The sequence below is a fragment of the Mya arenaria genome, chromosome 6, assembly GCF_026914265.1.
Source record: "Mya arenaria isolate MELC-2E11 chromosome 6, ASM2691426v1".
Classification (NCBI taxonomy): Eukaryota; Metazoa; Mollusca; class Bivalvia; order Myida; family Myidae; genus Mya; species Mya arenaria.
This window is the reverse complement of record NC_069127.1, coordinates 31,665,081-31,691,520: the sequence shown is the minus strand read 5'-3', so window position 1 is coordinate 31,691,520 and position 26,440 is coordinate 31,665,081. Positions and strand designations below refer to the sequence as shown.

The 26,440-nt window shown below is 34.7% G+C and overlaps 2 protein-coding genes across 3 annotated transcripts; both read left to right on the top strand.

The window, feature by feature from the left end:
* Positions 1-1,688: 1,688 nt before the first annotated feature.
* Positions 1,689-10,364, top strand: LOC128238945 (adhesion G protein-coupled receptor E1-like). 2 transcript variants are annotated; one of them, XM_052955287.1, is made up of 2 exons: positions 1,689-1,808; positions 7,819-10,364. In XM_052955287.1, the coding sequence occupies exon 2, from the start codon at positions 7,837-7,839 to the stop codon at positions 10,036-10,038; it is 2,202 nt and encodes a 733-aa protein (XP_052811247.1). In that variant the 5' UTR covers positions 1,689-1,808; positions 7,819-7,836; the 3' UTR covers positions 10,039-10,364. The 2 variants fall into 2 exon arrangements, with proteins under 2 accessions (XP_052811247.1, XP_052811245.1); XM_052955285.1 differs by lacking the exon at positions 1,689-1,808 and adding an exon at positions 5,764-5,899.
* Positions 10,365-22,304: 11,940 nt separating this feature from the next.
* On the top strand, positions 22,305-24,482 carry LOC128237710 (probable G-protein coupled receptor Mth-like 11). The gene has a single exon (XM_052953292.1). The coding sequence runs from the start codon at positions 22,305-22,307 to the stop codon at positions 24,480-24,482; it is 2,178 nt and encodes a 725-aa protein (XP_052809252.1).
* Positions 24,483-26,440: the final 1,958 nt, after the last annotated feature.

Genomic DNA, 26,440 nt, shown 5'->3' with positions numbered 1-26,440 from the left:
ACGCGCAACAACGCGCCACTTTTTATTTCATTCATTGTACCTCACTAACTACACAATTTCTGTCCGGATGATGCGGGGTTTAAGCAGTAGAAGTAGTAGTAGTAGTAGTAGTAGTAGTAGTAGTAGTAGTAGTAGTAGTAGTAGTAGTAGTAGTAGTAGTAGTAGTAGTAGTAGCGGCAGCGGCGGCGGCGGCGGCGGCGGTGGCAGCAGCAGCAGCAGTAGCAGTAGCAGTAGCAGTCGCAGTCGCCGTAGTCGTAGTCGTAGTAGTCGTAGTCGTAGTCGCAGTCGTAGTCGTAGTAGTAGTAGTAGTAGTAGTAGTAGTAGTAGTAGTAGTAGTAGTAGTAGTAGTAGTAGTAGCAGTAGCAGTAGCAGTAGCAGCAGCAGCAGCAGCAGCAGCAGTAGTAGTAGTAGTAGTAGTAGTGGTGATAGTAGTTGTGTTATTTACACTACTTAAACACTCCAATTGACAATGAATTAAATTGCATTACTTCTCTTTAGTCATAAACTATATTGCATGTATTGTTTATTATAAACTGACACTTCCATAGCACTTGTAAATTAGACTTCACACAGTTAACCTGTAACCAAAACCATGTGTCTTTGTACATCTCATACCCATCCCAAGGAATATAACAGAAGTAGTAGGAAATGGGATACCTATTTATTATACTATTTGCATCCATTAACGTTTATTGAAATCAAAACGCGTAGTATGTATGTACTTTTGTCAATATTTAAAACAAATGCAATAACATATACATATACATATAATTAACTTACTTCTCCTGCAAAAGAACAGATTGATTGTATATTGTCGCTGTTAATTGTGCTGAAAATGTTTGCGTTTTTTATGCACTGAGCACATTCAGAAAACAGCTTGTAAGGCCACGGTTTGTTGATTTTATGTTTTGATTCACTGTTCCTCCAACAATGTTTGTCAACATGGTAAAACAAACTTATCTCTGGTATTTTCTCCAGTCACACCGCACAAGTTATTTCTCTAATTGTAAAGTATATTTCATTCAATTTACAGTCGAGACGAAAAATGTAAAATCATTATTTGTTCACAGTCATTCCTAAGTTTTGGTGTCAAGCCCATATTGGTTAATTCTAATCGGACATTAACTTTGAGAAGACATTAACAAAGGTCTAATTGTAGTTTGGTAGTCGATTGGATGACCCTCAGTAAACATATTTAATGCGTTGTTTATTCTGTCGTTTGTTTAGATAAACCGTTTCCACGATTTTTTTTATTGAAATTGCTGAATAATTTATTTGGATACCAGAAGCAGTTTGGATGTATTTGTTTTCCACAAGATTGAACGCATGTACCTTATATTGTTTCAAATCGATATAAATGGCTTCAATTAATATTAAATGAATTGCATTTGAAGTTCTTAGGGTTTGGTGAAATTTCCGTCAGAAACATAAACACAGCAATTTACAAGTAATAGACATGCCAACATTTTCTAAAAATATTTAGTTCGTAAACGCCTTATAAACCATTAAGCAAATAAATGATCTCTACATTACAAGCTATGAACGTATAGCCTTGAGGCGCTGCATATAATTTAAGAGATAAGTATGGATAGGAGCAATAAGGAAATACTTGATAAATTAATTATTCATTTTTATTCATTTTAACAAGCGAAGTTTCTTAGGATTGTTACAGATGAATATTGTTGATCATTTTGAATTAAAACACACAACATTGTTTATTTAATAAAGAGAATCTGTAATTTCGGATATCCTAGAATATTCTAGAACAATAATTTCCAAAGAGAATTCGTATGTAGGATTACTAACAGGTAATTCGTTTTGCCTTCATGATGATATAAAAAAAGTTGCGTTTTTGTACAAATAACGGTATTTTTTGCTATAAATCAAGCTTTAAATGAATATTTAACAAAGTTTATTAAATTAAAAGATGAGTTTATTATATGTAGGTTGTCTGTAAAATTTGTAGGCTGTGTGTTTATTGGTCAAGACATGTAAATCCTTAGCCGGGTGCTTTTAAACAGGGTATTTGTGCGGTGCCTATTAGGTCTTATTTTATGTGCATTTAAACAGGGTTTTTGTCTAGTACATGAAAATCATCAGTATGGGACTTCCTAGCTGAGTCTTTGTTCAGTGCCTGTTAGGGCTTAGTATGGTGCCTTGAAACAGGGTTTTTTGTCCAGTACATGTACAACATCATCATGGGGCTTCCTAGCTGGGTCTTTGTTCAGTGCCTGTTAGGGCTTAGTATGGTGCCTTTAAACAGGGGTATTTGTCCAGTACATGTACAACATCATCATTGGGCTTCTTAGCTGGGTCTTTCTTCAGTGCCTGTTATGGCTTAGTATGGTGTATTTAAACAGGGGTTTCTGTCCAGTACATGTAAAGTATCATCATGGGACTTCCTAGCTGGGTCTTTGTTCAGTGCCTGTCAGGGCTAAGCATGGTGCCTTTAAACAGGGGTTTCTGTCCAGTACATCTAAAACATCATCATGGGGCTTCCTAGCTGGGTCTTTGTTCAGTGCCTATTAGGTCTTATTTATGTGCTTAGGATGGTGCTTTTAAACAGGGGTTTTGTCCAGTATATGTAAATAATTAGTATGGTGCCTTTAAACAGGGTCTTTGCTCTCTGCCTGTTAGGTCTTATCTTTGTGTCTTTATTCAGTTTTTTGTCCAGTACATGTAAAGCATTATCATTGTGCCTTAGAACATAGTATTTGTAAGGCCTGTTAGGCCTTGGCCTTGAGTCTTTAAACAGGGTCTTTGCTCTCTGTCTGTTAGGCCTTAGCATGGTGCCTTTAATCTGGGTCTTTGTTAAGTGCCTGTTAAGTCTTATCTATGTGCCTTTAAACGTGGGTTTGTCCATTATATGCAAAGCATTATCATGGTGCCTCTAAACAGGGTCTTTGTTCAGTGCTTGTTAGGGCTTAGTATGGTGCATTTTTACTACGGCATTTATTGTGTAAATATTCATATTTGTTATTTTCATATAATCTGTTTTTTATTTAGTTTTGTGTGAATTAGACAAACTGTGGAAACTGTGCCATGGATTTGTAATAACATTAAACACATGTGTTCATTTAACATTTAATCTAATGTTTCAAATGAAAAACAGCTCCAATTTAACCTAGTATGTTGATAAATTTAACGGGTGAAAAATGAAGTGTCAAGCACAATTATCAAGATCTACGACCTATGGAGAAAATTAAACCAATAACCGGGACAGTTATCTACCAGGGAAAACCCAGAAACTGTTCCTCTCCAAGCACACCTAATATTTTATCAATTGTTATCACTGTGATTCAATCCTAGGTATTTCATACAGAAAATGTGCTGGTTGAAATAACAGTTTTCCTTTTGTATACTGCAGAACTTTAATTTGCTTTCTAAAGGGAAATTGTATGAAAACTGATTCCTTCAATTAAATTCATGAATAAACACTCCAATAGACAATGAGTTAAATTGCATTACTTCCCTTTAATCATAAAGTCTATTGCATGTATTGTTTATTATAAACTGATGTTGTACACTTTCATAGCTCTTGTCAATCGGACTTAACACAGTAAACATGTAACCAAAACCTTGTGTCTTTCTACACCCAGCCCAAGGAAAAGAACAGTTGAAGTAGTAGAAGCAGAAGTAGTAATAGTAGTAGTAGAAGTAATAGTAGTGGTAGTGGTAGTGGTAGTGGTAGTGGTGGTGGTGGTGGTGATGGTGGTGGTGGTGGTGGTGGTGGTGGTGGTGGTGGTGGTGGTGGTAGTAGTAGTAGTAGTAGTAGTAGTAGTAGTAGTAGTAGTAGTAGTAGTAGTAGTAGTAGTAGTAGTAGTAGTAGTAGTAGTAGTAGTAGTAGTAGTAGTAGAAGTAGTAATAGTAGCAGTAGCAGTAGCAGTAGCAGTAGCAGTAGCAGTAGCAGTAGCAGAAGTAGTAGTAGTAGTAGTAGTAGTAGTAGTAGTAGTAGTAGTAGTAGTAGTAGTAGTAGTAGTAGTAGTAGTAGTAGTAGTAGTAGTAGTAGTAGTAGTAGAGGTAGCAATAGTAGTAGTAGCAATAGTAGTAGTAGCAATAGTAGTAGTAGCAATAGTAGTAGTAGCAATAGTAGAAGTAGTAATAGTAGTAGTAGCAATAGTAGTAGTAGCAATAGTAGTAGTAGCAATAGTAGAAGTAGTAGTATACAATACTCAAACACTCCAATAGACAATGAGTTAAATTGCATTACTTTCCTTTAATCATAAAATCTATTGCATGTATTGTTTATTATAAACTGATGTTGTACACTTTTACAGCTCTTGTTCATCGGCCTTCACACAGTTAACCTGTAACCAAAACCTTGTGTCTTTGTACATCTCACACCCATCCTAAAGAATAGAACAGTAGTAGTAGTAGTGGTAGTAGTAGTAGTACTGGTAGTGGTAGTGGTGGTGTGGTGGTGGTGATGGTGGTGGTGGTGGTTGTGGTGGTGGTGGTGGTGGTGATAGTAGTAGTAGTAGTATTAGTAGTAGTAGTAGTAGTCGTCGTCGTCGTCGTCGTAGTAGTAGTAGTAGTAGTGGTAGTAGTAGTAGTAGTAGTAGTAGTAGTAGTAGTAGTAGTAGTAGTAGTAGTAGTAGTAGTGGTAGTGGTAGTGGTAGTGGTAGTGGTAGTGGTAGTAGTAGTAGTAGTAGTAGTAGTAGTAGTAGTAGTAGTAGTAGAGGTAGTGGTAGTGGTAATAGTAGCAGTAGTAGTAGTAGTAGTAGTAGTAGTAGTAGTAGAGGTAGTAGTAGTAATAGTAGTAGTAGTAGTAGTAGTAGTAGTAGTAGTAGTAGTAGTAGTAGTAGTAGTAGTAGTAGTAGTAGTAGTAGTAGTAGTAGTAGTAGTAGTAGTAGTAGTAGAGGTAGTAATAGTAGTAGTAGTAGTAGTAGTAGTAGTAGTAGTAGTAGTAGTAGTAGTAGTAGTAGTTTTTGTTTTCATCATGTCATTGTAGCCAAAAATCAGAAAAAAAGGATAGCTTTTTATTTTGCTACTAATTACATCAGTTAACTTTTAATGAAATCAAAACGCTTAATATGTACGAACCTTCGGCAATATAAAAAAATCAATAACATATACATATAATTAACTTCTACTACAAAGAAATAGATTGATTTTATATTGTCACTGTTAATTGTGCGGAAAATGTTTACGTTTTTATGAACTGAGCACATTCCGGAAACGATTTGTAAGACCATTGTTTGCTGATTTTATGTTTTGATTCTTCCAACAATTTTTGTCAACATGGTAAACTTAACTCTGGTATCTTCTCCAACAACATTGCAGAAGTTATGTCTATGATTATGAAAGTATATTTCATTCAATTTAGAGATTGCAGACGACATATTTAAAATAAATGTTTGTTTAGATAAACCGTTTCCACTATTTTTCTATTGAATTTGCCGAATAATTTATAAGGATGCCAGAAGAAGTTTGGATGCTTTTTTATCCGCAAGATTGAAAGCATGCACCTAAAAATATAAATGGCTTCAAATAATATTTTATGAATTGCAATTGAAGTTCAAAGGGTTTGGTAAAATTTCTGTCAAAAACATTAGATACATGCAAATCATTTTCACAAAATATTTAGTTCGTAAACGTCTGATAAGCCATCAAGCAAATAAACGATCTCTAGATTGCAAGCTATGAAAGTATAGCCTTGAGGCGCTGCACAGACGTTTAGGAATTAGTTTGGATAGGAACAATTACGAAATATTCGGATTAATTTTTAATGTAAGCAAGCGAAGTTTCTTAGGATTGTTACTAAGGAATATTGTTGATCATTTTGAAAAAAAAAACACAAACAACATTGCTGATTAAAGAGATGCTAAAATTTCGGATATCCTAGGCTATTCTAGACCATTTATTTCCAATGAAAATTCGTATGTCGGATGACCAACAGGTAATGCGTTTTGCCTTTATGATGATATAAAAAAGTTGTACAAATGACGGTATGTTTACTACAAATCAAACTATAAATAAATACTTAACAAAATTATTTAATTGAAAGATGAGATTATTATATGTAGGTTGTCTGTTAAATTTGTAGGTTGTGTGTTTATTGCTAAGACATATCAAACCTTAGCCGGGTGCATTAAATCAGGTTCTTTGTTTCGTGCCTGTTAGGTCTTATATTTTTTATTTAAACAGGGGTTTTGTCCAGGACATGTAAAGCATCGTCATGGGGCGTCTTAACTGGATCTTTGTTCAGTGCCTGTTAGGTCTTATATGTTTTTATTTAAACAGGGGTTTTGTCCAGGACATGTAAAGCATCGTCATGGGACGTCTTAACAGGGTCTTTGTTCAGTGCCTGTTAGGTCTTATCGTTTTGCTTTAAACAGTCGTTTTTGTCTAGTACATGTAAAGCATCATGATAGGGCGTCTTAACAGGATCTTTGTTCAGTGCCTGTAAGGTCTTATCTTTTTGCTTTAAACAGTGGTTTTTGTCCAGTACATGTAAAGCATCATCATGGGGCGTCTTAACTGGGTCTTTGTTCAGTGCCTGTAAGGTATTTTCTTTTTGCTATAAACAGTGGTTTTTGTCCAGCACATGTAAAGCATCATCATGGGGCGCCTTAACAGGATCTTTGTTCATTGCTTTTAGGTCTAATATTTGTGTCTTTAAACAGGATGTAAAGCATTATAATGGTGCCTTAAAACATGGTATTTGTTAATTGCCTGTAAGGCCATGGCCTTGAGTTTTTAAACAGGATTGTTGCTCTCTGCATGTTAAGCCTTAGCCGGTGCCTTTAAACAGGGTCTTTGTTCAGTGCCTGTTAGGTCAAATCTTTGTGTCTTAAAACAGGATTTTGGTCTAGTACATGTAAAGCCATAACATAGTGCCTCCGCATAGGGTCTTTGTTCAGCGCCTGTTAGGTCTAAGTATTGTGCCTCTTAACAAGGTCGTTGTTCAGTGACTGTTAGGCCTGATCTTTGTGCCTTTAAACAGGGTTATTGTCCAGTACATGTTAAGCATTATCAAGGGGCGTCTTAACGGGTTCTTTGTGCAGTGCCTGTTAGGCCTAAACATAGTGCCTTTTTACATGGTATTTTTGTTATGCATGTTAGGCCTTAGCCTTGTGATTCTAAACATGGTCTCTGCTCTGTGCCTGTTAGGCATTATCATGAGTATTTTTTAGAGTATGTTATGCTTAAGCCATGTGCCTTTTAACAGGGTATTTTTTCAAGCAAAATAAGTGCACTTAAACTGTTTAAACCCCCAGTAAATTTACATTTTATTGACCATTCCAAGGCGGTACCTAACAATCCTTGATAAACATACCTTGTTTGTGATTTTTTGTTTTTATGTTTTATGTCTTTGGCGTTTACCCAGTACCATTAAACCTGGTTTATGTTAAAACTGTTTGCTACTGAGCTAGTTTTTGTAGTTGTTCTCATAAATATCAGCATGGTGCATTTAAACATACTCTTTGTTCAGAGCATGTTAAGCCGTAGCCTCGTGGTTTTAATCAGGGTCTTTTATTCAGTGCCTGCTAGGCTTTAGCCGTGTGCCTCTTAACAGGGGCTTTGTTTTTTTTCTTTCGCTACTTGTAAGTCTCCTCTGTACTATTTAAACTGATAAAAGATATGCAGTTCTTCCAATGAAGAAAGATATTTTTACAGTTTTATCAGTAAAACATAAAGCAAAAAATTCAATTAACTATTGCCATAATTGGTTTAATTTTGTTCAATGCCTGATTTTTGTCGTCTACAACCAAAAAGTACACGGCGATTCAAATACCTTTTGCAATCTTTCTATCGCTCAAAATACCAATCGGAAGATATTTCATAAAAAAATGTTTCCTGTATTTTATTTTTCAGTTTTTTGGTATAAGCACCATGAATATTGATGGCGTCATGATGGTCGCTTCTCTTATGCTTTTACCGTCATCGTTAATGGTACATGGACAGACGGCTCCTACAACGCCATGGCACTACTACCCGATATTTGGCGACTACGATTCCTTCAGCTTCCTTAAATACGGCCCCGGCATTTGCACTGACTCTTGGACGTGTGGAAACGGCCTCACATATCCGGTCAAAAACTGCCATTGTGACAAGCTCTGTGTATATATGAACGATTGTTGCGATGATTTTGTAACCGTTCAGTCATTCGGGGGTAACTATCCTATAGTAAACGCAGACCAGTTCTCATGCGAGAGAGTTGAGGGTCTTGACATGAACACAGACTTTTACGGTGTTTTGATGGTTTCTAAGTGTTCATCAAACTGGACTGAAACACAGACAAAACGTCTATGCGAAAGTGACTTTCAGCTTGAGGAGGATCTAATGAAGAAAACGCCTGTTTCGGACGGCTCTTATTTGCAAATAACGTACAAAAATATGTACTGCGCTTACTGCAACTTTGAATATGATATTTCATTTTGGTCACCACAATATGAATGCTATGAAAATATAACAAATGTACGCCTATTACCATTCAGTCCGGATTGTGAGCTTTTTTTCACTGCGCCGATGTTTAATCCTTCGCCAAGAATCTGTGGACTGGTGCCACCAATTTCCAAATGTGCCAATAACTCAGAAGTGGAGTTTATTGGCCTTTGTGAACACGGTCGTTATTACACTGTTTTTGATGAATATGGTAAAACGTACAGAAACGAGCATTGTGCGCAGTGTAATGGAGTAAATATGAGCGAGCTTTATTGCACAAATCCTGAATCGGCTAATAGGGGGATCCTAACTGCGATGGGCGGGGGACATGGGGACAGTCTAAGGCTGCTAGTCGACCTTAATCTCAATACAGCGTACAAGGATGGAGAAATCATTAATTCCAGGAAATGCAACAATGATGAAATATACGATTTAGTGTATGATAAATGTCGGGAGGTGTTTTGCCCACCACCTACATTTTTTCGAAACGGTCGCTGCATCCCACACACTTTAAATGCATATTTTCACATGAAAGACCAAAAGCAACAATATTCAGACTTACATAATTGTACATGGGCAAAACTAGACCCAGCTGAATATACATTTACGAACGATTCCAAACTGTTTATTCCATCGGCACAGGAAACCTACAACGAGTCTCAATTCCACCAGAATGGCACAGACGTTTTTATCTGTCACAGTGAAAACAATACCTGTGTTCAGTGCGATTTGGTCCACGTTAGGTTCAACTTTGATGAGTCGGAGGTGTACTTGTCAACGATCGGACTTGTAATTTCAATCCTTTCTCTTCTTTTGACTGTGATAATTTATTCTACTTTTCCGCAGCTTCTCAATACTCCAGGAAAGATCCTTATGTGTTTGGTGGTATCTCTTTTGCTAGCGCAATTGTTGTTCTTAATTTCTTCAAAAGTGTCTTCTTATCCTTTAGCATGCAAAATACTGGCAATATGCGATCATTATTTCTTTTTGGCAGCCTTTGGTTGGATGAACGTAATCGCATTCGATTTGTGGAAAACTTTCTCAAGTAAGTTTACTGCTTCAAGTTCAAGCGAAAGTGCGAGGAAAAAGTTGTTCTTTTACAGTATCTATGGCTGGGTTGTTCCATTGATAATTGTTGGCGTGGCTTTGATCTTAGAGTTTGGGAATTTTGATAGTTTAGAAACAAGCGTGAGACCATACTATGGTCGAAATATATGTTGGATCAGTTCGCGCAATAGTCTAATAATATTTTTTCTGGCTCCGCTTGCTTTTTTCAAGCTCTTCGACATAACTTCTTTTATTTTTACGTCCGTGCACATTGCTCGAGCAAGCAAACAAGGAGCCGTTGCTAGGAGGAATAAATACACGTGTTCGTTGCTGATCAACATCAAGCTCTCCCTAGTCATGGGTCTAACATGGGTGTTTGCCTTTGTTGCAAATGTGGCCAAGTTGCAGTTTATGTGGTACTTGTTCATAATATTCAACACACTACAGGGCCTCTTCATCGCCATCAGTTTTCTATGCACGAGAAAAGTGGGCCGGTTGGTACACGAGAAATATGAGGTACTCTTCAGCACATTTACTTTCCGCCAGTCCATTGCAGACACACAGACAACTTCTGTCTCGAAAACCACCTCACAGGCTATATGAATTTACATGAACAGAACAGATATGCATAAGACAAAAAAGTGCTAAACAATGTAGCTAAAACATACTTTAATATCATCGATGAAATTTTCATTTGCTGTAATTTTATAGTCCTTTTCATAACATCGACATCCGTTTAAATTTTAAATATGTATATATATATATATAAATCACATATAGCAAAGGCATTGAACGAAATGCCTACGACATTGATATTTCTTATCGGCACTCGGCAAGCCAGTATTTTGTTTAATGATATTGAAGTGTATATTTTATGATACTGTTGGGATGTTAAGATAATGTTTAGATATGCTTACGTCCTGGCTTAATTTTAGTTACTTTGTAAAACATTATATATATATCTGCTTATATATATATAAATTATATATTACATTATGTATATAATATATATATATATATATATATATATATATATATATATATATGTGTGTGTGTGTGTGTGTGTGTGTGTGTGTGTGTGTGTGTGTGTGTGTGCGCGCGTGTGCGTGCGTGCGTGCGTGCGTGCGTGCGTGTGTGTGCAAATAAATGAAATCAAATTTTGAATACTACCGTCGGTGTAGCGTAGATGATACTCTGCATACGGCAGGCATGTATATTTTTGGTGATATTGAAGTGAACATTTGTTTTTATACATACTGTCTGAATTGTTTTGATCTTCAGCAGCTTACGTTCTGCTACGTCCTGTGTTAAGCTACTTAGAAATAAAAATATATACCTGAATTGAGACAATAGTTTCAATAAAAATTGAAATACTTTTATCGGTGTTGGTTTTTCATCGGTAATGAGCAGCTGATATAATAAGTTATGGGGTTAGTATGTGACCCGATATGAGATAAACGGGGCGCAGAAAACCATATTCGGCGTCCATCTTCTCTCTCACCTGATATGGTTTTCTGCTCCCCGCATATCTATGATCAGGTCTCTTACTAACCCCGTAACTAACGGTAGAAGTATTTGTTCTAATCTATGATCAAGTTAATATTTAGAATGTCAAATATTTTATCTTCATAATTATTCCAGTATTATTCAAGGTTTTAAAGTAGTATGAAACGGAGATCGGTAAATACCTTATCTTTTTTCTTTATTCTTTAGTGCAACTTTAGTTAAGTTGGCCAAAGTAAATATAGGTTAGTACAAACATAGAAAGTTCACCCCAGTAAGATAATTATGTGGGTACTAACCGATTTATGTGCTTTCAAGGATTATTTATTTTACATATAGGGAGTGAATGGGACATTCTATTTCTGCTTATAGTTTTTACTTCGAAGTTGTCATGAAATAGATACATCAATTTGTTGCAGATAACACCACCTTATTCGATCAAAACTTTAGGCCGAAACTGTTAAAAAAAGTTATTATAACAAAACAGTACTATTACAAAGAAAATATGTCACGAGAATTGATTTTGTTTTGGAAATACTTAATATGATCATCATAAATATTTTGCAAGTTTGAAGTAAAATGTAAGTTTATTTTATGTAATTAAAACCAGAACTGTCTAGGGGAACTCTGCCATTCCGTCTTTTCGTCAAAGTTATTTTTAGAAATAAAAAAAACAACATTTCAAGTTAAAATTAGTTCATCTTGAACTTGCAGCCGTTATCCTTGACGGAAAGGGATAAAGTAGCGGTAGACCTGAAAACGACATTATATAAAACGTCCGTGTGCCAACTAAGGGTTTTCATGAGACTAATTGCCTACGTTAGGTGAACATCCCTGTGCACAAAATGTGTTTCCATAGACCTGAATATAACAACATATTATGTTAAAGTATGTAAAATGCATTTAAAAGTAAACATCCGGGAATCATCAAAGCATTTCCAAAACAACAGAGTGGCAACACTTAATCCAGTTGGCCAATAAGCGTTAACATAGATTTCGGCGATTAAATTAATGCAATATATAACTGAGCTTTTTTAATTTCTTAAAACAAGAAATAGTTATGATGTTGAAAAAACAACTTATCCAACAAAGCGAAGCTTATAGATCTCCGGTGCTAAAAATTGCTTCAGATGAATTAAATATATTGCTACTTAACACATTATGTATTGTATTTAGTTCATAAACGTATATATAAACGTATATATTCTTTGTTGAATTAATTGAATTAGGTGGATAATTGGGTTATCGTGATTGCATTTAGAATAAAAAGAGTTCATTTGAATTTTGGTAAACAAATTCTGGGTGTTTAAATTGAAAACATTTATGTTATGGAGAACTTTTCCCATTGATCACTAGAAGGGTCGTAATTATTAAGTATACTAAAGTTAATAAATACTTTGATAAGATTTACCTTTTACGTTTTTTCTTTATTCAGGATTGTTGGGATAATAGTGAGGTTTGTTCCCGTAAGCTGGTTAAAATACCCAGTCATTTTACATTTTACTGACCGTTCCAAGGCGGTACCTAACAATCCTTGATAAACATACCTGATATTTTATATAGTATATATCCTATGTGTTGTTTGTGGAGTTTTGTGTTGTTGTTCCATGTTTCTTGTATGTGATTTTTTGTTATTGTGTCTCTGGCGTTTACCATGTTCCATTAAACGGGGTTTATGTTTAAACTTTTGACTACTGAGCTTGTTTATGTAGTTTTTCACATTAATAATAGTTGATAGTTATACAATGTGATGGTAAAATATATGTTCGAACAGTTTCTATAATCACCGAAAATAGGGAATCATTTGAGGATTAAGCAAATTCATGAGCAGGTCCTCGATAACGAATCAAAATACAAACAGCCAAACGATATGTCACAATGAGGCTGCGTTCATCATGAATTAGACCAATAGCCCTGTTTATGGGATTCAAATACTCACAAACAATTGTAATGGTACAATCAGGGTTCATTTATCATCGATTGGATACATGTCGCATTCGGAACAACTGGGCCATTTACCATCGAAAACAACCTTGGATGTATATGGACGGTTTACAAGGTCAGAAATCTTTACATTTAGGTACACTGCAAGAAGATATAATTAAGCAGTTTAAGTTAATGAGATAACTCTGGTGAATCTTAATTATTTATTCAAAAAAATCCATTTAAGTCTAGATATAAATAATACACGCAAACCACTATTATCAATGAATATTATTATTTCTTGTATTGGAAAATGGCCGAGAATTTCCGAATGTCAATTTTGGTGTTTATCAAATGATGAAGATGTATTCCGAAATGTCTAGCACTCATTTGCAATTCAATACCATTGTTTGTAGACATTTATCTGTAATATTATGTTGAAACATAATACCATATATCACGATGCCTCCAACTAAGGAAGCCTGCAACCGCTCTTGCATAAAGGTAGCATTGGTTACAACTTTATATGAACAATGTCCAAGACGAAAAGAAATAACCATTTGAATGTAATAGAATGCCATCTAATGCCTCATCGGCTCTAATTATCATCGGATATTGATATGATAAGTCAAGTTATTGAGCCTCCTTTTGAAGGATGCTATGTTACCGAAGCTAAACAACGCACAGGGAGCGCTGATTTATTCGGACTAACTCCAGTTCCTTCTTTTCTCTCGGTAGTGCAATGTTTTAGATGTAAAATATCGATGTTACACAGCCATTTTTATGAACAAGATAATCTCTTTGGATTAAAACCTCAATTAATGATATGGTTTACTCTCCTTAGGCTTGTAAATTGCATTTTAAACTTCCTGTGGGATGCAGTAGGGTCAAGCCATATTGCAGCCAACAGGCGTAAGCAAACTGTTTCCACTCCCATGTTTTTTATCATTTTTCAACCATGAAACTATGTCTTGAACGTTTTAATCATAGAGTTTAGTTGCTGCTCTTTAAACGGCTTGTTTTCTTGCAGAAATGCTCAGACAATATCCTAGCACAATCATGCAAAAATTGTCAATACTATGTGGTAGTACAGTTTTATACTAAGTTGTACAGAAATGAATGTTATGCCATTAGACACCTTGCAAATTCAACAGAAAAAGAAACATCTTAGTGATTTATGCTTCTAAGATTTTAGACCTGATTCGTGAGAAAATCATGCCGCTATCATAACATCCAGACGATAATGTAATACAGTTTGGCAGCTCAGACGTTTATGACTACAAGTACAATATATGCGAGAGATTCTATGTCCGCATAATTTTAAACCCAAACGTGGCCAATGCGTGCTAGACAGTCGAACAATCAGTGTTACGTGTACGCAAGAAGAAAGCTGCACATTGTTTAAACTGTTACCAAGCGAATATGAAATTCATGGAAATCAAATGTTGTCGGTGCTTGAAACAAAAATAAGATGACAATTCTGAGTAAAACAAGAATGAAATTGTGATATTTATATGTAAAACAGATACCCAATTTGCACGGAAAATTGTACATTCAATACAACACAGAAACGTGTACATTTACTATTTTAAAGAATCCTTCGAATCGGCTTCATTTCATAATTCAGATATAACATAATGATCGGGTTGTTGTTTTTTTACTTTTGAAGCGGATTAGTTTTTGCTCAATTTTGAAGGATGCGAGCAAAACGCGACAATTTCAAGCATGTTGTGAAAAGTTATCACCAGTAACATTGGGAAAGGAGACACAACAGAACTATTAAATACAGAGGACGTTCTGTTATTAAACAGAATTAAACAGCATACTATACACATAAATATAGCACACTGTCTATGACAATTGGAATGTTACAAATATAACTGTACATTGGATATTATGGTTAAGAATTGGGTATAAAATTTGAAAACATAAGTTTGGATTGATACCAATGGATATAGATATCTATAATAATTGGAGGACCAACAACGTGTTACTCAAAAGTACTTTGCTAGTATGTTAAAAAATAAAATAACCGAGTGTTTTGTTCAAGATTGGACAGGAATGTGAATACAAGCAGCGCATTTCTTATGAAAAACTTATAAGCTAGTTTTTAAAATTATATAATATATATAATTTATTTTCTAATCCTGAAAACCTGATGACATATATTACCATATTAAGAATATCTGCTCATTCAATACACATGCATATATAAAACCTCACATAAATGTGTCCCTTCTTTGTATATATAAACTCGATCGGTCCGTATATCACTGTATTTTGATAAAAATCCAGTTTAATGACGTCAGCGGTCCATATTATATTTTGGCCGGTTCGGACCTCGCCGAAAAATTTAATATAGACCGCTGATGTCATACAATTGGTAAGTGTGGCTTGCTATTTTCACAACGGCGAAAACTTGTCGCAAGTAAACATTATGAGCTTTGTTTAATAAAACACATTTAAATCGCTTTAAAAATATTGAATGGTAATGAAAATTGTTCGGCATTATATAAGAAATATAAGACACCACTTCGGGCCATATGGCACCATAAGGACCGGCCAGTCAGCCCCCCGAATGTGTATGGACCTCGGCTAACGCCTCGGTTCATATACACTTTAGGTGGCTAACTGGCCGGTCCTTATAATGTCATACGACCCTCAATGGTGTCTTATATTTCTTAAGTAGATATGATCGGAACAGAATTCTCCATGAAGAACAGTATTGTCAAAGCTGTGAAACAGGCTACTAAGAAGATGAATACCATGTTGAGTTATTTAATTTATACAGTTAATGAAGACATGCAAAATTGTCATTCAAACGTTAAGTATTTTGTTTATTCGCTTGTTATATCATTTTTCGTTAAAAGTTGGGATGAAAAATAGAGAAAAGTTTATTTATCTGATGTGCAAGCCCGTTATCTACTTCTCTTCCGTGAATGTTTAGAAATAATTAATTTTGTGTATTTAAGTGATAAGACATAGCTTACACCGGATATCATCGGAATACACACATCGGCACTTTGGAATTGACAGGAATTTGTGTTTTTATCAACACATGATGTTTATTTAATAGCCGGGAATAAATTCAGTCAATTGACCTTGACCTCACTTATACAAATTCTGGTTACCGATTTTCGGAATAAATGCAGTTAAGAGAATAAGTATCTTCCATCGCCGAGAGTGTAAGATAAGTTCATCGCAACCCGAGCGTAAGGTGTTTTTCGGAACCGAGGTTTACACGAGCGGCTGTGGTAGATGTTTGTTCTCCCTCCCAAAGGTAAAACTATTTTTTTGCGTTGGAACTCTTTAGTGCGTAGTTAAAATAATGTGCGTATCGATATATAATTATTCGTGGTTGTCATGGATATGCGCGCAGTGATTTAGATTATGTAAATAGTTAAATAGTTCTGGGGAGCGTGCAGAATTACTTCTTGAATGGAGCGTAACAACTTTTGTATGGTGTCATTTGAAGCGGGAAATATTTAATTAGAATTTTAAATATTGCCACAAGACGACGGTCTTCAACAAGGGAGGTAATTGTGTGATGAAAACAAAAATGATTTCCATACGGTTACTTGTTTTATCTTTGACCGTGGGCAAGATAAGAATTTCCAGCATGACCAAATTTTTGGATCTACTAATCTGAGGTGGGAGAATAAAAATCATTTGGGATATGCAAATGTCTAGGAGTATCATTAGCCATCGATCCTGTGTTTTGCATATGTATAAAATAGTGAAATACGATTTGGTTATTCATTGTTTAACCATTTTAACTAGATTGTCCAAAATGACTTATTGACACACTATGATTTTTTAGCACTAAGTACTCGTTATCACCAATGATTTTTGAACTTTCTATAAATGCTTTGTCTTGTTTTCGGTTTAATATAACCATCACGTGTTATTATTTGTAAACAATTAAATTAGCAACAATAATTGCTTAGTTTTTATTCTTATTTTGTTTTTTCAATAATCACTGTATTAATAAAATTGTTTATTTCCATCTACCTGTGTGTTTTTAGTTAGATAACTTGAATTAAAATCTTAATGATCAAGAATGGGATTATTGAGCGTTGCAAATGAGCACTTCTTAATTTTTAAGTTAGTAATGAAACGAGACTGTGAGATGTATAAGGGTACCAGACGCCAATTGAAAATTATAGGTTTGTTTTACAAAATGTATTGGCTTCTGTTATATTGCGTTGTTTCGGTTTAACCAGAATGTATTGCAGGATATTGAACACAGTAAATAAGCGGGTAAGCCTCAGAAAACCATAACATACATACCAATAATGAGTGGTGAAATTGCATAAACAGTGAGTAAAACACAGAATTAAGAATTAACCATAATTGAGTTGTTTTATGATGGTGTAATAATTAATTTACTTAATAAGCTACTTTCGTTTAGCGTTGGGTCTTTATATTTATATTTCGTTTGTCTTTAAATTGATACTAGTTTATTATTAAAACTTATTTAGTTGAATGAATTTAAATTCCATTCCTTTAATGCTTTAAAAAGATCCGATATATATATATATATATATATATATATATATATATATATATATTATTATTATTATTATTATTATTATTATTATTATTATTCACTCAACACCACGTTGACAATTTTCATCTGAATAGAGTTGTGTTATTCAAAGCCAAAATACTTTTATTTTTTTTAAAAGGGTAGCTAACACTTTTCGACAAAAATAAATCATTTTCTATCTTTATGTATTTATGTGCGAAGAAACTAATTAAATTGATTACAGTGGCAATTTACTGTTGATAAAATATATTGTCGAAACATTGAAATGTAAAGAAATCAAATCTATATATGAATACAATTCACTCGTTCGCCTCTGTGGTATTCATCATATGATACTATCTAATGTATTCATGTGTTTTTGGAATGACGGAATTAAAGGACTTGATTTTATTTTTGCACAAACAAGAGAGAACTTATTTAACTTGATGATGTTTATGTAATCATTGTTTGTTTGCATTTCAAATTAAGTTATTTGTAACCTTGTAATTTTAAATAAAAAGATACATTAAAAAATATTCCTTATTCGATACTAGTAGTTTGTTGACATTGATTTTCTTAATAGTACATAGAAAAATACTGGGACAAAATTAAACCCTGTTTAGGGGCACAGGGCGAAGGACACAAATGACAATGAACTATGAACACAAACATATAAACATATACACATCACATACACAGATACAAACACCACAAACAAACCCTACCCTCTTCAAAACATTTAAAGGATGAGATAAGCGCCCTGCCAGGAACGGTCGGAGAAACAAGAGTCACCAAAACTCGAGTCTACTAGGGGCTAAAACTAGTTCGACTACGAAATGAATGCCTACATATTGTGTTGAATATGGTCCCAAAAAGTAACTGTTATACAGGTGTTATTCATTACTTAGAATCGTTTTACGCGATATGAAAAATGATACCGGCATTTGTCAATTAATATTTTTTGAGCATCGTGAATGTTCAGAAATCAAGACAATTTTCTTAAACCGTAACCAACGCAATTAGCAAAACATTATTTTTCGAACGGAAATATCAAAACCTGCGATCTGAACTTTTGTCAGCAGTCTTATATCACTGGTTTGCAGATATTTACGCAAAACATCGCTCATTCCAACACCAAAAAAAAAAATCAAAAAAGTTGTCAAAACGGTAAATCTGTGAGAGTGCAGCTTTAATGCTTGAAAAACGTAGTGTATCATTTACATTTAAAGCCGAAAAATGACTTTGGTAAAAAATGAAATAATAACGTGTTTAAAGATATACACATATATTCTTAAGAAAACAACATTAGAACGCTGAGTATACATTTCCGTCATTTCCCGGTTTAACATTTATTTGTCAGATTCATAATAATTTGGTATGAATGATGATGATTAGAATTGAACATTCTGGTAAAATAGAAGGTGATTGGATACACATCGGATATTATTATCAGGATCATTGTCGTTTAATGCAGTGACAACCACGGAAGACAATCTCCTTCACAATTATCTATATAGATAGGCAGAAATATATCTGCCATCATGTAGGAAATACAAATACTGTTTTGTTTTTCTTTTTATCAAAAAATGATAGTTATAAGCATTCATGATACATTGCAATATACGTTGACAGAACCAGAAGTCAAAAAAAAAAGAAATACAAACACCAGAAACGAACTTTCTTATCATAATTTATGAATTAGCAGCAAAAAGCAGTTACTTCACGACAATGATCCAATCAGGAGAGTTCCGTTTGTGAAGGCGCTCGCTGATGGATATGACAGGAGTTTTTAAGAAACTAGAAAAGTCTCATATTTCACCTCAACTTGTCTACCATTATCAAAGCTTTGCTGGCGCTCATACTGGAGCATTATAAATACATGTCAGCATCGTCTCCAGTTTGAAACGGAAACATTTGGAGATTTCAAGGTTGTCTAGGGCTATCTTTGGATAGGAGCAACAACGGAATACTCTGCTTATTATAAGCGTGAAAGAGCGAACTTATATAATATTGTTATTGAGTGGTATTGTTAAATTGTAAAATCTCTGATTTCCGAGAAGCTTGTTTTCCGTTTATACTTTAGCATTCGTTTCTGGAGAACTTTGATGAAAGCTGAACAATTTTCAGGTAAATCGTTTTGACTATTTTAGAATTTAAAAACAATAAATTTCCGTTTTTTATACCCATTGAAAATACAAATATAGGTTCGTTTGGTGATCATCAAATTTTAAATAAGGCCACAACAAATTGATCATTTGTTCTACGGATTTTGCAAAAAAAGTAGGAGCGAGCGAGCGAAAAAAAAACAAACTTCTTTTTATATTTAAGGTATTTCAGATGCGAGCGCAAAGCGAAAAATTAAAAAAAATAAAAACATTTATTTCTTACCAAATTTATCATACAATTATGTCAAGAAATGCTTTTTAATTGCAAACATAGGTTCTCAGTTATAAATGAAAAGGTTTTGATTGTATCACATGAAAATCTGTCTCAATATTTAACAAATGGCAATAAGATCCAGTGTTTTACTCTTAAGTTCAATTTAAACGTGGATATATTGTAAAGACAACATTCCTCATAGTTAACGTGCAGTTATTCGAAGACCAAATGTTTTGTATTCATTCCGTAATTTACTATCACAAAAACATTTTAGACTTGCCAGAGTAATTCAACATTTGAGCATTTCCAAATATTGGGTCAGGTCTAAATTTGAACCTCTTAAAGCACATGATAAGGTTGTAGTGACTTTGACATTGCGGAAGATCGAAAATGTAAATAACACAGAGAACAATTTAAAAAAAAGACATTGTGGATTAAATTGCGGGACATCATAATTAAAGCAGCACCAAATAAATCTGCAAATGTTGCACCGGTCATTATATAAGAGCAGGTGGTGGAATAAAGACGTTTTCCTTTCAAGACCTCGCCTTTGCCATGAACCTGCGGGTTAAAGGTCCGTGCCTTGAAAAAGAGTATCATGACGGCCTCCATAGCTTTAATGCCCGTAAGAAACAGGCCACTTTAATCACAGGCCACTTTACTGGACTTTCAGTCCAGCCAACCCCTGGTAAATCCACCACATTCACCCGGCTAACCCTGGTATACCCCCGGAAACTGGATGAGGGGATGGGGGAATATTTTAAAACATTGACAAGTCCTACTATTTTTATCTGTTTATAACAATTATGAGTAATATGAAAACTGAGAAATGCATTTAAGAATTTAAAAATTACTCACAAAAACATGTTCAATTGTTGTAAGTCGTGTGTCCGTGTATTTTAATATAAGTTTTGCATTCAAAATCCGATTTAGTTATTATTTAACACTAAATTTTTAGTACAAAACAATGAATTACTAAAACACACATAAATAATTATTGCCTTCGGCACTGTGAAACTGTTGTTGTTTACTGAAGACTATAATCCATTGACTATGACACTGATTCTCATTTAAAACGTGTATTTTACATTACGATAACTGAAAGTAACCTGAATAATACCGGAAATAAATAACAATGGTGCGACCTGAAAAACATCCGCGACAAAAAAGACTGTCAACAAATATCGGCTGTTTTGCGGTTACCTGGACCTGATTTTGTCCTGACACGAGGAAATTTTGCTCGCAAAGAATGTAAAGCATAGAAATACCTTCAAAAAGGCGAAGTCGACGTTGCAAGTTTAAATTCTATGTAAAAGAACTTCAGAAAGTAGAGGAAATTCAGAAGTAAACAAAAAATAATATGCGTGGCCAAAAAGTATGTGCGGGTGCAAAAAAAGTTGTTGTTTTTTGTTTTTGTTTTCGTTTTTTGAATTTTAGGTGCGGCAAATCCGACGAACAAATGATCAATTTGTTGTGGCCTAAATGAGTTTTATAAAGTACATTGAATTAAATAATGAGATAATTATGCTTGGGTTGTCCGTGTAATTTATACGTTGTGTGCTTCCTATTCAACGCGTTATATGTTATGCCTTAGCCATGTGTCTTTAGATTGGTTATAAGTTCAGTTTGATCGTATTTTTATTAAATATACAAAAGAAATATTTTGACAAACTATATCTTAATACAATTGAATTGGGCCACAAATTATAACAAGATTTAGAAAATGGCCTTCCCCGTTATGTGTCAGACTTTCGTTAAGATTGAAAATTTCTCACAATATCAATTTGCATTTGCATACATAAGTAATATATCATGGTAATGACTGGTTCGAAGAAACAGTTTATTAAGTCAAAGTCTTTTAATCCTTACCCTAGTGCCTTAAAACAGAATATTTTTCAGTGCCTATTATGCCTAAGCAATTTGCCTTTAAATCGGTTGTTTGTTCAATGCCTTTTAGGCCTAAGCAATATGCTTTTAAACAGGGTGTTTGTTCAATGACTCTTAGGGCTAATCAATATGCATTAGAACGGGGTGTTTGTTCAATGCCGCTTAGGTCTAAGCAATATGCCTTTAAACAGGGTGTTTGTTCAATGCCTTTAAGGCCTAAGCTGTATGCTTTTAAACAGGATGTTTGTTCAATGCCTCTTAGGCCTTAGCAATGTGCCTTTAAACAGGGTATTTGTTCAATGCCTCTTAGGCCTAAGCAATATGCTTTTAAACAGGGTGATCGTTCAATGCCTCTTAAGACTTAGAGTTCAAACATGGGCATAATTGATTGCTATTATTTCGTTTCTTTGCTTGTCCATGTATGATTCCGTTGTACTATTTACAATGATATCAGAAATGCGATTTTTCAAAACAAATACTCTACAGTTTTTTATATTTATTTCTATTGGCGTCTAAAACCAAAAAAGTACACGACGTTTTAAATTATTCTGCCCCTTGTCAGTGTATTAATTCTAAATCGTAAGATTTTACATACGGACTCATAAAACGTTTTCTGTTTTTTATTTACAGTCTATCATAAAATAACACAATGTGTCCTGCTGGTTTGGTGCTGGTAGTTACTATCATTCTTTTTCCGACATCGTTTGTGGTACGTTCGCAGACGACTCACCCGCATCAATGGGGCTACAGCAGGGACGACGACTACGATCCATTCAGCGTCCTCGAATACGACTCAGACACGTGTGCGGAAATGCGGACGTGTGGAAGGGGCCTCTCATATCCGGACAAAAGTTGTAATTGTGACGAGCTCTGTGTTTTAATGAACGATTGTTGCGATGGATTTATAACTGAGCAGACACTCGAAAGTACCTCTTTTGAAATAAACGCAGACCAGTTTTCATGCGAGACGGTGAAAGGACTTGTCTTACATCGTCATTACGGTGTTTTGCTAGTTTCCAAGTGTTCGCCAAACTGGACTGAAGCACGAACAAAATCCCTTTGCGAAAGTGACTTTCATTTTGAGAAGGATCTTATGAAGAAAACACCTGTTTCGGACGGCTCTTATTTGCAAATAATGTACAAAAATATGTACTGTGCATACTGCAACTTTGAATACAACATTTTATTTTGGTCGCCTGAACATGTTTGCTTTGAAAATATGACTAATGTCCGTATGATACCGTTCAGTCCACATTGTCGACTTTCGTTCACTGCACCGTTGTTCAATTCCACAAAAAGAGTATGTGGAGTGGTGCCACCGATTTCTACCTGTGGAAATAAGTCAGAAGTGAAGCTTATTGTTTTATGTGAACAAGGTCATTATAACCTTGTTTATGATGAATATGGTAACGAGTATAGAAACGAACATTGCGCGCAGTGTAATGGTGTAGACATGAACAAGCTTTATTGTATGGATTTATCAGTTCATACTGATATTATACCAAAACCAACCGAGGGGTCTGGCGATCGTTTAGCAAGTCTTACGCTTCTAGTGAACCTGAATCTCGGTACATTTGAAAAAGATGGAAAAATTATTGATTCAAAGAAATGCAGTTATGATGAAATATACGACATAATGTACGACAAATGTCGGGAGGTGTTTTGCCCACCAACTACATTTCAACGAAAAGGTCGCTGCATTCTACAGGCTGTAGTCGAAAAACAAATGCAACAATATTCCGACAGACATTATTGTACCTGGGCGAAACTAGATCCAGCTGAATATATATTTACAAACGATTCAAACTTGTTTATTTTATCGGCACAGGAAACCTACAATGACTCTCAATTCCACCAGATTGGCACAGATGTTTTTATTTGCCATAGTCTAAACAATACCTGTTTTCAATGTGAATCGGTCCAGGTCACGTTTAACTTTGATAAGTCAGAGGAGTACTTGTCAACGATCGGACTTGTAATTTCAATCCTTTCTCTTCTTTTGACTGTGATCGTTTATCTCACTTTTCCTCAACTTCTAAATACTCCAGGCAAAATCCTTATGTCTATGGTGGTATCTCTTTTGCTAGCTCAATTGTTGTTCTTGATTTCTTCAGAAGTGTCTTCTTATCCTTTAGTATGTAAAATACTGGCAATATGCGACCATTATTTCTTTTTAGCAGCCTTTTGTTGGATGAACGTTATTGCGTTCGATTTGTGGAAAACATTTTCAAGTAAGGTAAGCGCTCCAAGTTCAAGCGAAAGTGCGAGAAAAACGTTATTATTTTACAGTTTCTATGGCTTCGTTATTCCAATGTGTATTGTTTGTGCGGCTTTGATATTAGAGTTTGGGCAATTTGAGAATATAGATACAAGTATGAAACCATACTATGGGCGAAACATATGTTGGATTAGTTCGCGCAATAGCCTAATCTTATTCTTTCTTGGACCTCTTGCCCTGTTTAAGCTCTTTGACATGACTTCTTTTATCTTTACCGCCGTGCACATTGCCCGGGCAAGAAAGCAAGGAGCCGCTGCAAGGAGAAAAAAGAACACATGCTCGTTGCTGATCAACATCAAGCTCTCTCTAGTCATGGGTCTAACATGGGTGTTTGCCTTTGTTGCAAATGTGGCCAACTTGCAGGTTATGTGGTACTTGTTTATAATATTTAACACATTCCAGGGCCTCTTTATCGCCATCAGTTTCCTGTGCACGAGGAAAGTAGTCCGTCTGGTGCACGAAAAATATGCGATATTCTCCAGCACATTAAAGTCCTCCGCAGAAACAGAGACGACCTTTGCCTCGAAGTCTAACCTTAAGTATTCTTGAACAGATCAAATATACACAAAAATGTGTTAAACGATGTAACTTTAACATTCTTGATTATCGCAGGTGAAAATTTCCATCCGGTATAATTTTATTTTACATCATGTATTTTTTCAGAAATAGAAAAGAGCTTAACAAAATTCTAAATATTGATGGCATTCAATAAAAGTTTAGTTTTGAACTTTTTTATTTAACAACGATTGAGAAATAAGCTATTGCAACTTATATTAATCCCTCTCGTTGGCACGATGATGCACGAGAGTGTGGTCTTGTGTTGTAGAGGAAAGCGGAGTATCTAGAGGAAACCCACTTGTCTGACTTGATGACCCCAAACAAAACTTGCATCCGCCCAGGCCGGGAATCGAACCCGGATGGCCTAGGTGAGAAGCGAGTGCACTAACCACAGCGCTAACCTGACAACCATTATAGCGTTCATTGCATTCATATTTGTTGTTGTTGTTATTTTTCGATGAAGGTGCATTCGGCAGGCCAGTATTTTATTTAGCGATATTGAAATGTTCATTTAATGATAAATATTTAAATATTGTTAGTAATTTAGATACTGTAAATATATGCTTTCATCTTCCTGTCTTATCTACATCGTAATAACAGGATTTACATATTGTGCTGATAACTAAAGGAACATTTGAAATAGTTCTGTTGGTGTAACGGATGTTACTTAGTAGCCGAGGATTTCATTTAATGATATGGTAGTGTACTTTTAATGATCAAAACTGTTTTTTAAGATGCTGTTTAGATATGCTTACATTTTACGATATTGTAGTGTACATGTTGTTATAATTACTGGTGTTTGTGTGCCTTTCATCATTGCTTTGATCAAATGATGCTATCATTCTTCTATGTCTTGTTTTAGCTATTTAAAATATGCACTGTTAATCCTATATAAGATTTAACACAAATAATACAATTGGTTTAATATACCGAAAAAGTTGAATAATTGTCGAAATCAATGGTTTTAATGCAGGATATTGAGTTAATTTTGAAAGAAATCTGCAGAAAAACAATGATTTTTTACCTCATGACACGATAGATGATAGCAGTAAATCCTTACTCGCCAAAATTAAATATGTTTGCTTGCTTATTCAGCTTTTCAATACGCGGTAACAACCTTTTTATCAGTTTTAAATATTTCCCAATGCACTATTTAGGTAGTAGTTGAAGGTTAATCACTTCAATTTAAGTTTTTTAATATATTACATTAATATATATGATCATTGTTCTGCGTCGATAAAACGTGTTTGTCGTACTTATAACTGTTTAATAGATGCATTACAGTTGATGAAGTGTTTAAGGTGGTAATAAAGTCCGAATGAAATAAATCAATACGTCTACCGTTTGTTAGAAAAATATACAAAATGTTTTTAGTTGGTTATTTGTATTAACCATATGACCAAAGTTCACTTGTTTAATGGTTTGATTAGTATAAGTAGTATAACGATTTTTTTCGTGAGTGGCAGAGTATATTTTGAACACTTTTCTAATACGTCATTCGATGTTGTGTTTTGAGTTGATAGAGTTGCTTTATATGTCGGATTTTAAAGAAAATAAGTTGATACATTTCCAGTACAGTACATTCCAACCCTATTATTTTTCAAATTTCTTTAATAACGGAATTTTTTGTTGTTGTTTTTTTCATTTTTACTTCTTTACTTATATATTATCATGGACAATTTACTCTTGGTATGGTCATTTTTTTTTGATAATAATTGTTTCATCGTTATTCTAATATGAAAGAGTTTATTAAGTTTCGTTACAGCTATTTTGCTAAGCACGTGTCGGTACTGGATGTGCAGTTCTCGGCTGAACGCACGGTGACATTGAACCGGCTCAACTGTAGGATATGGTATGCGGTATTTGTCCATGTGTCCATAAACAGTACATGTGATGTTTTCCAATGTCTTTGTTAAAATGTTCTACCGAATTCAAAAGCCTTATTCTAT

What these genes read in the sequence shown, in the direction of transcription:
- LOC128238945 (XM_052955285.1), top strand. Translation starts at nt 5,870, where the DNA reads ATGAAAATTCGTATGTCGGATGACCAACAG. An exon ending in GTATGTCGGATGACCAACAG is followed by an intron (nt 5,900 to 7,818) that starts GTAATGCGTTTT and finishes TTTATTTTTCAG; the next exon opens with TTTTTTGGTATAAGCACCAT.
- LOC128237710 (XM_052953292.1), top strand. Translation starts at nt 22,305, where the DNA reads ATGTGTCCTGCTGGTTTGGTGCTGGTAGTTACTATCATTCTTTTTCCG.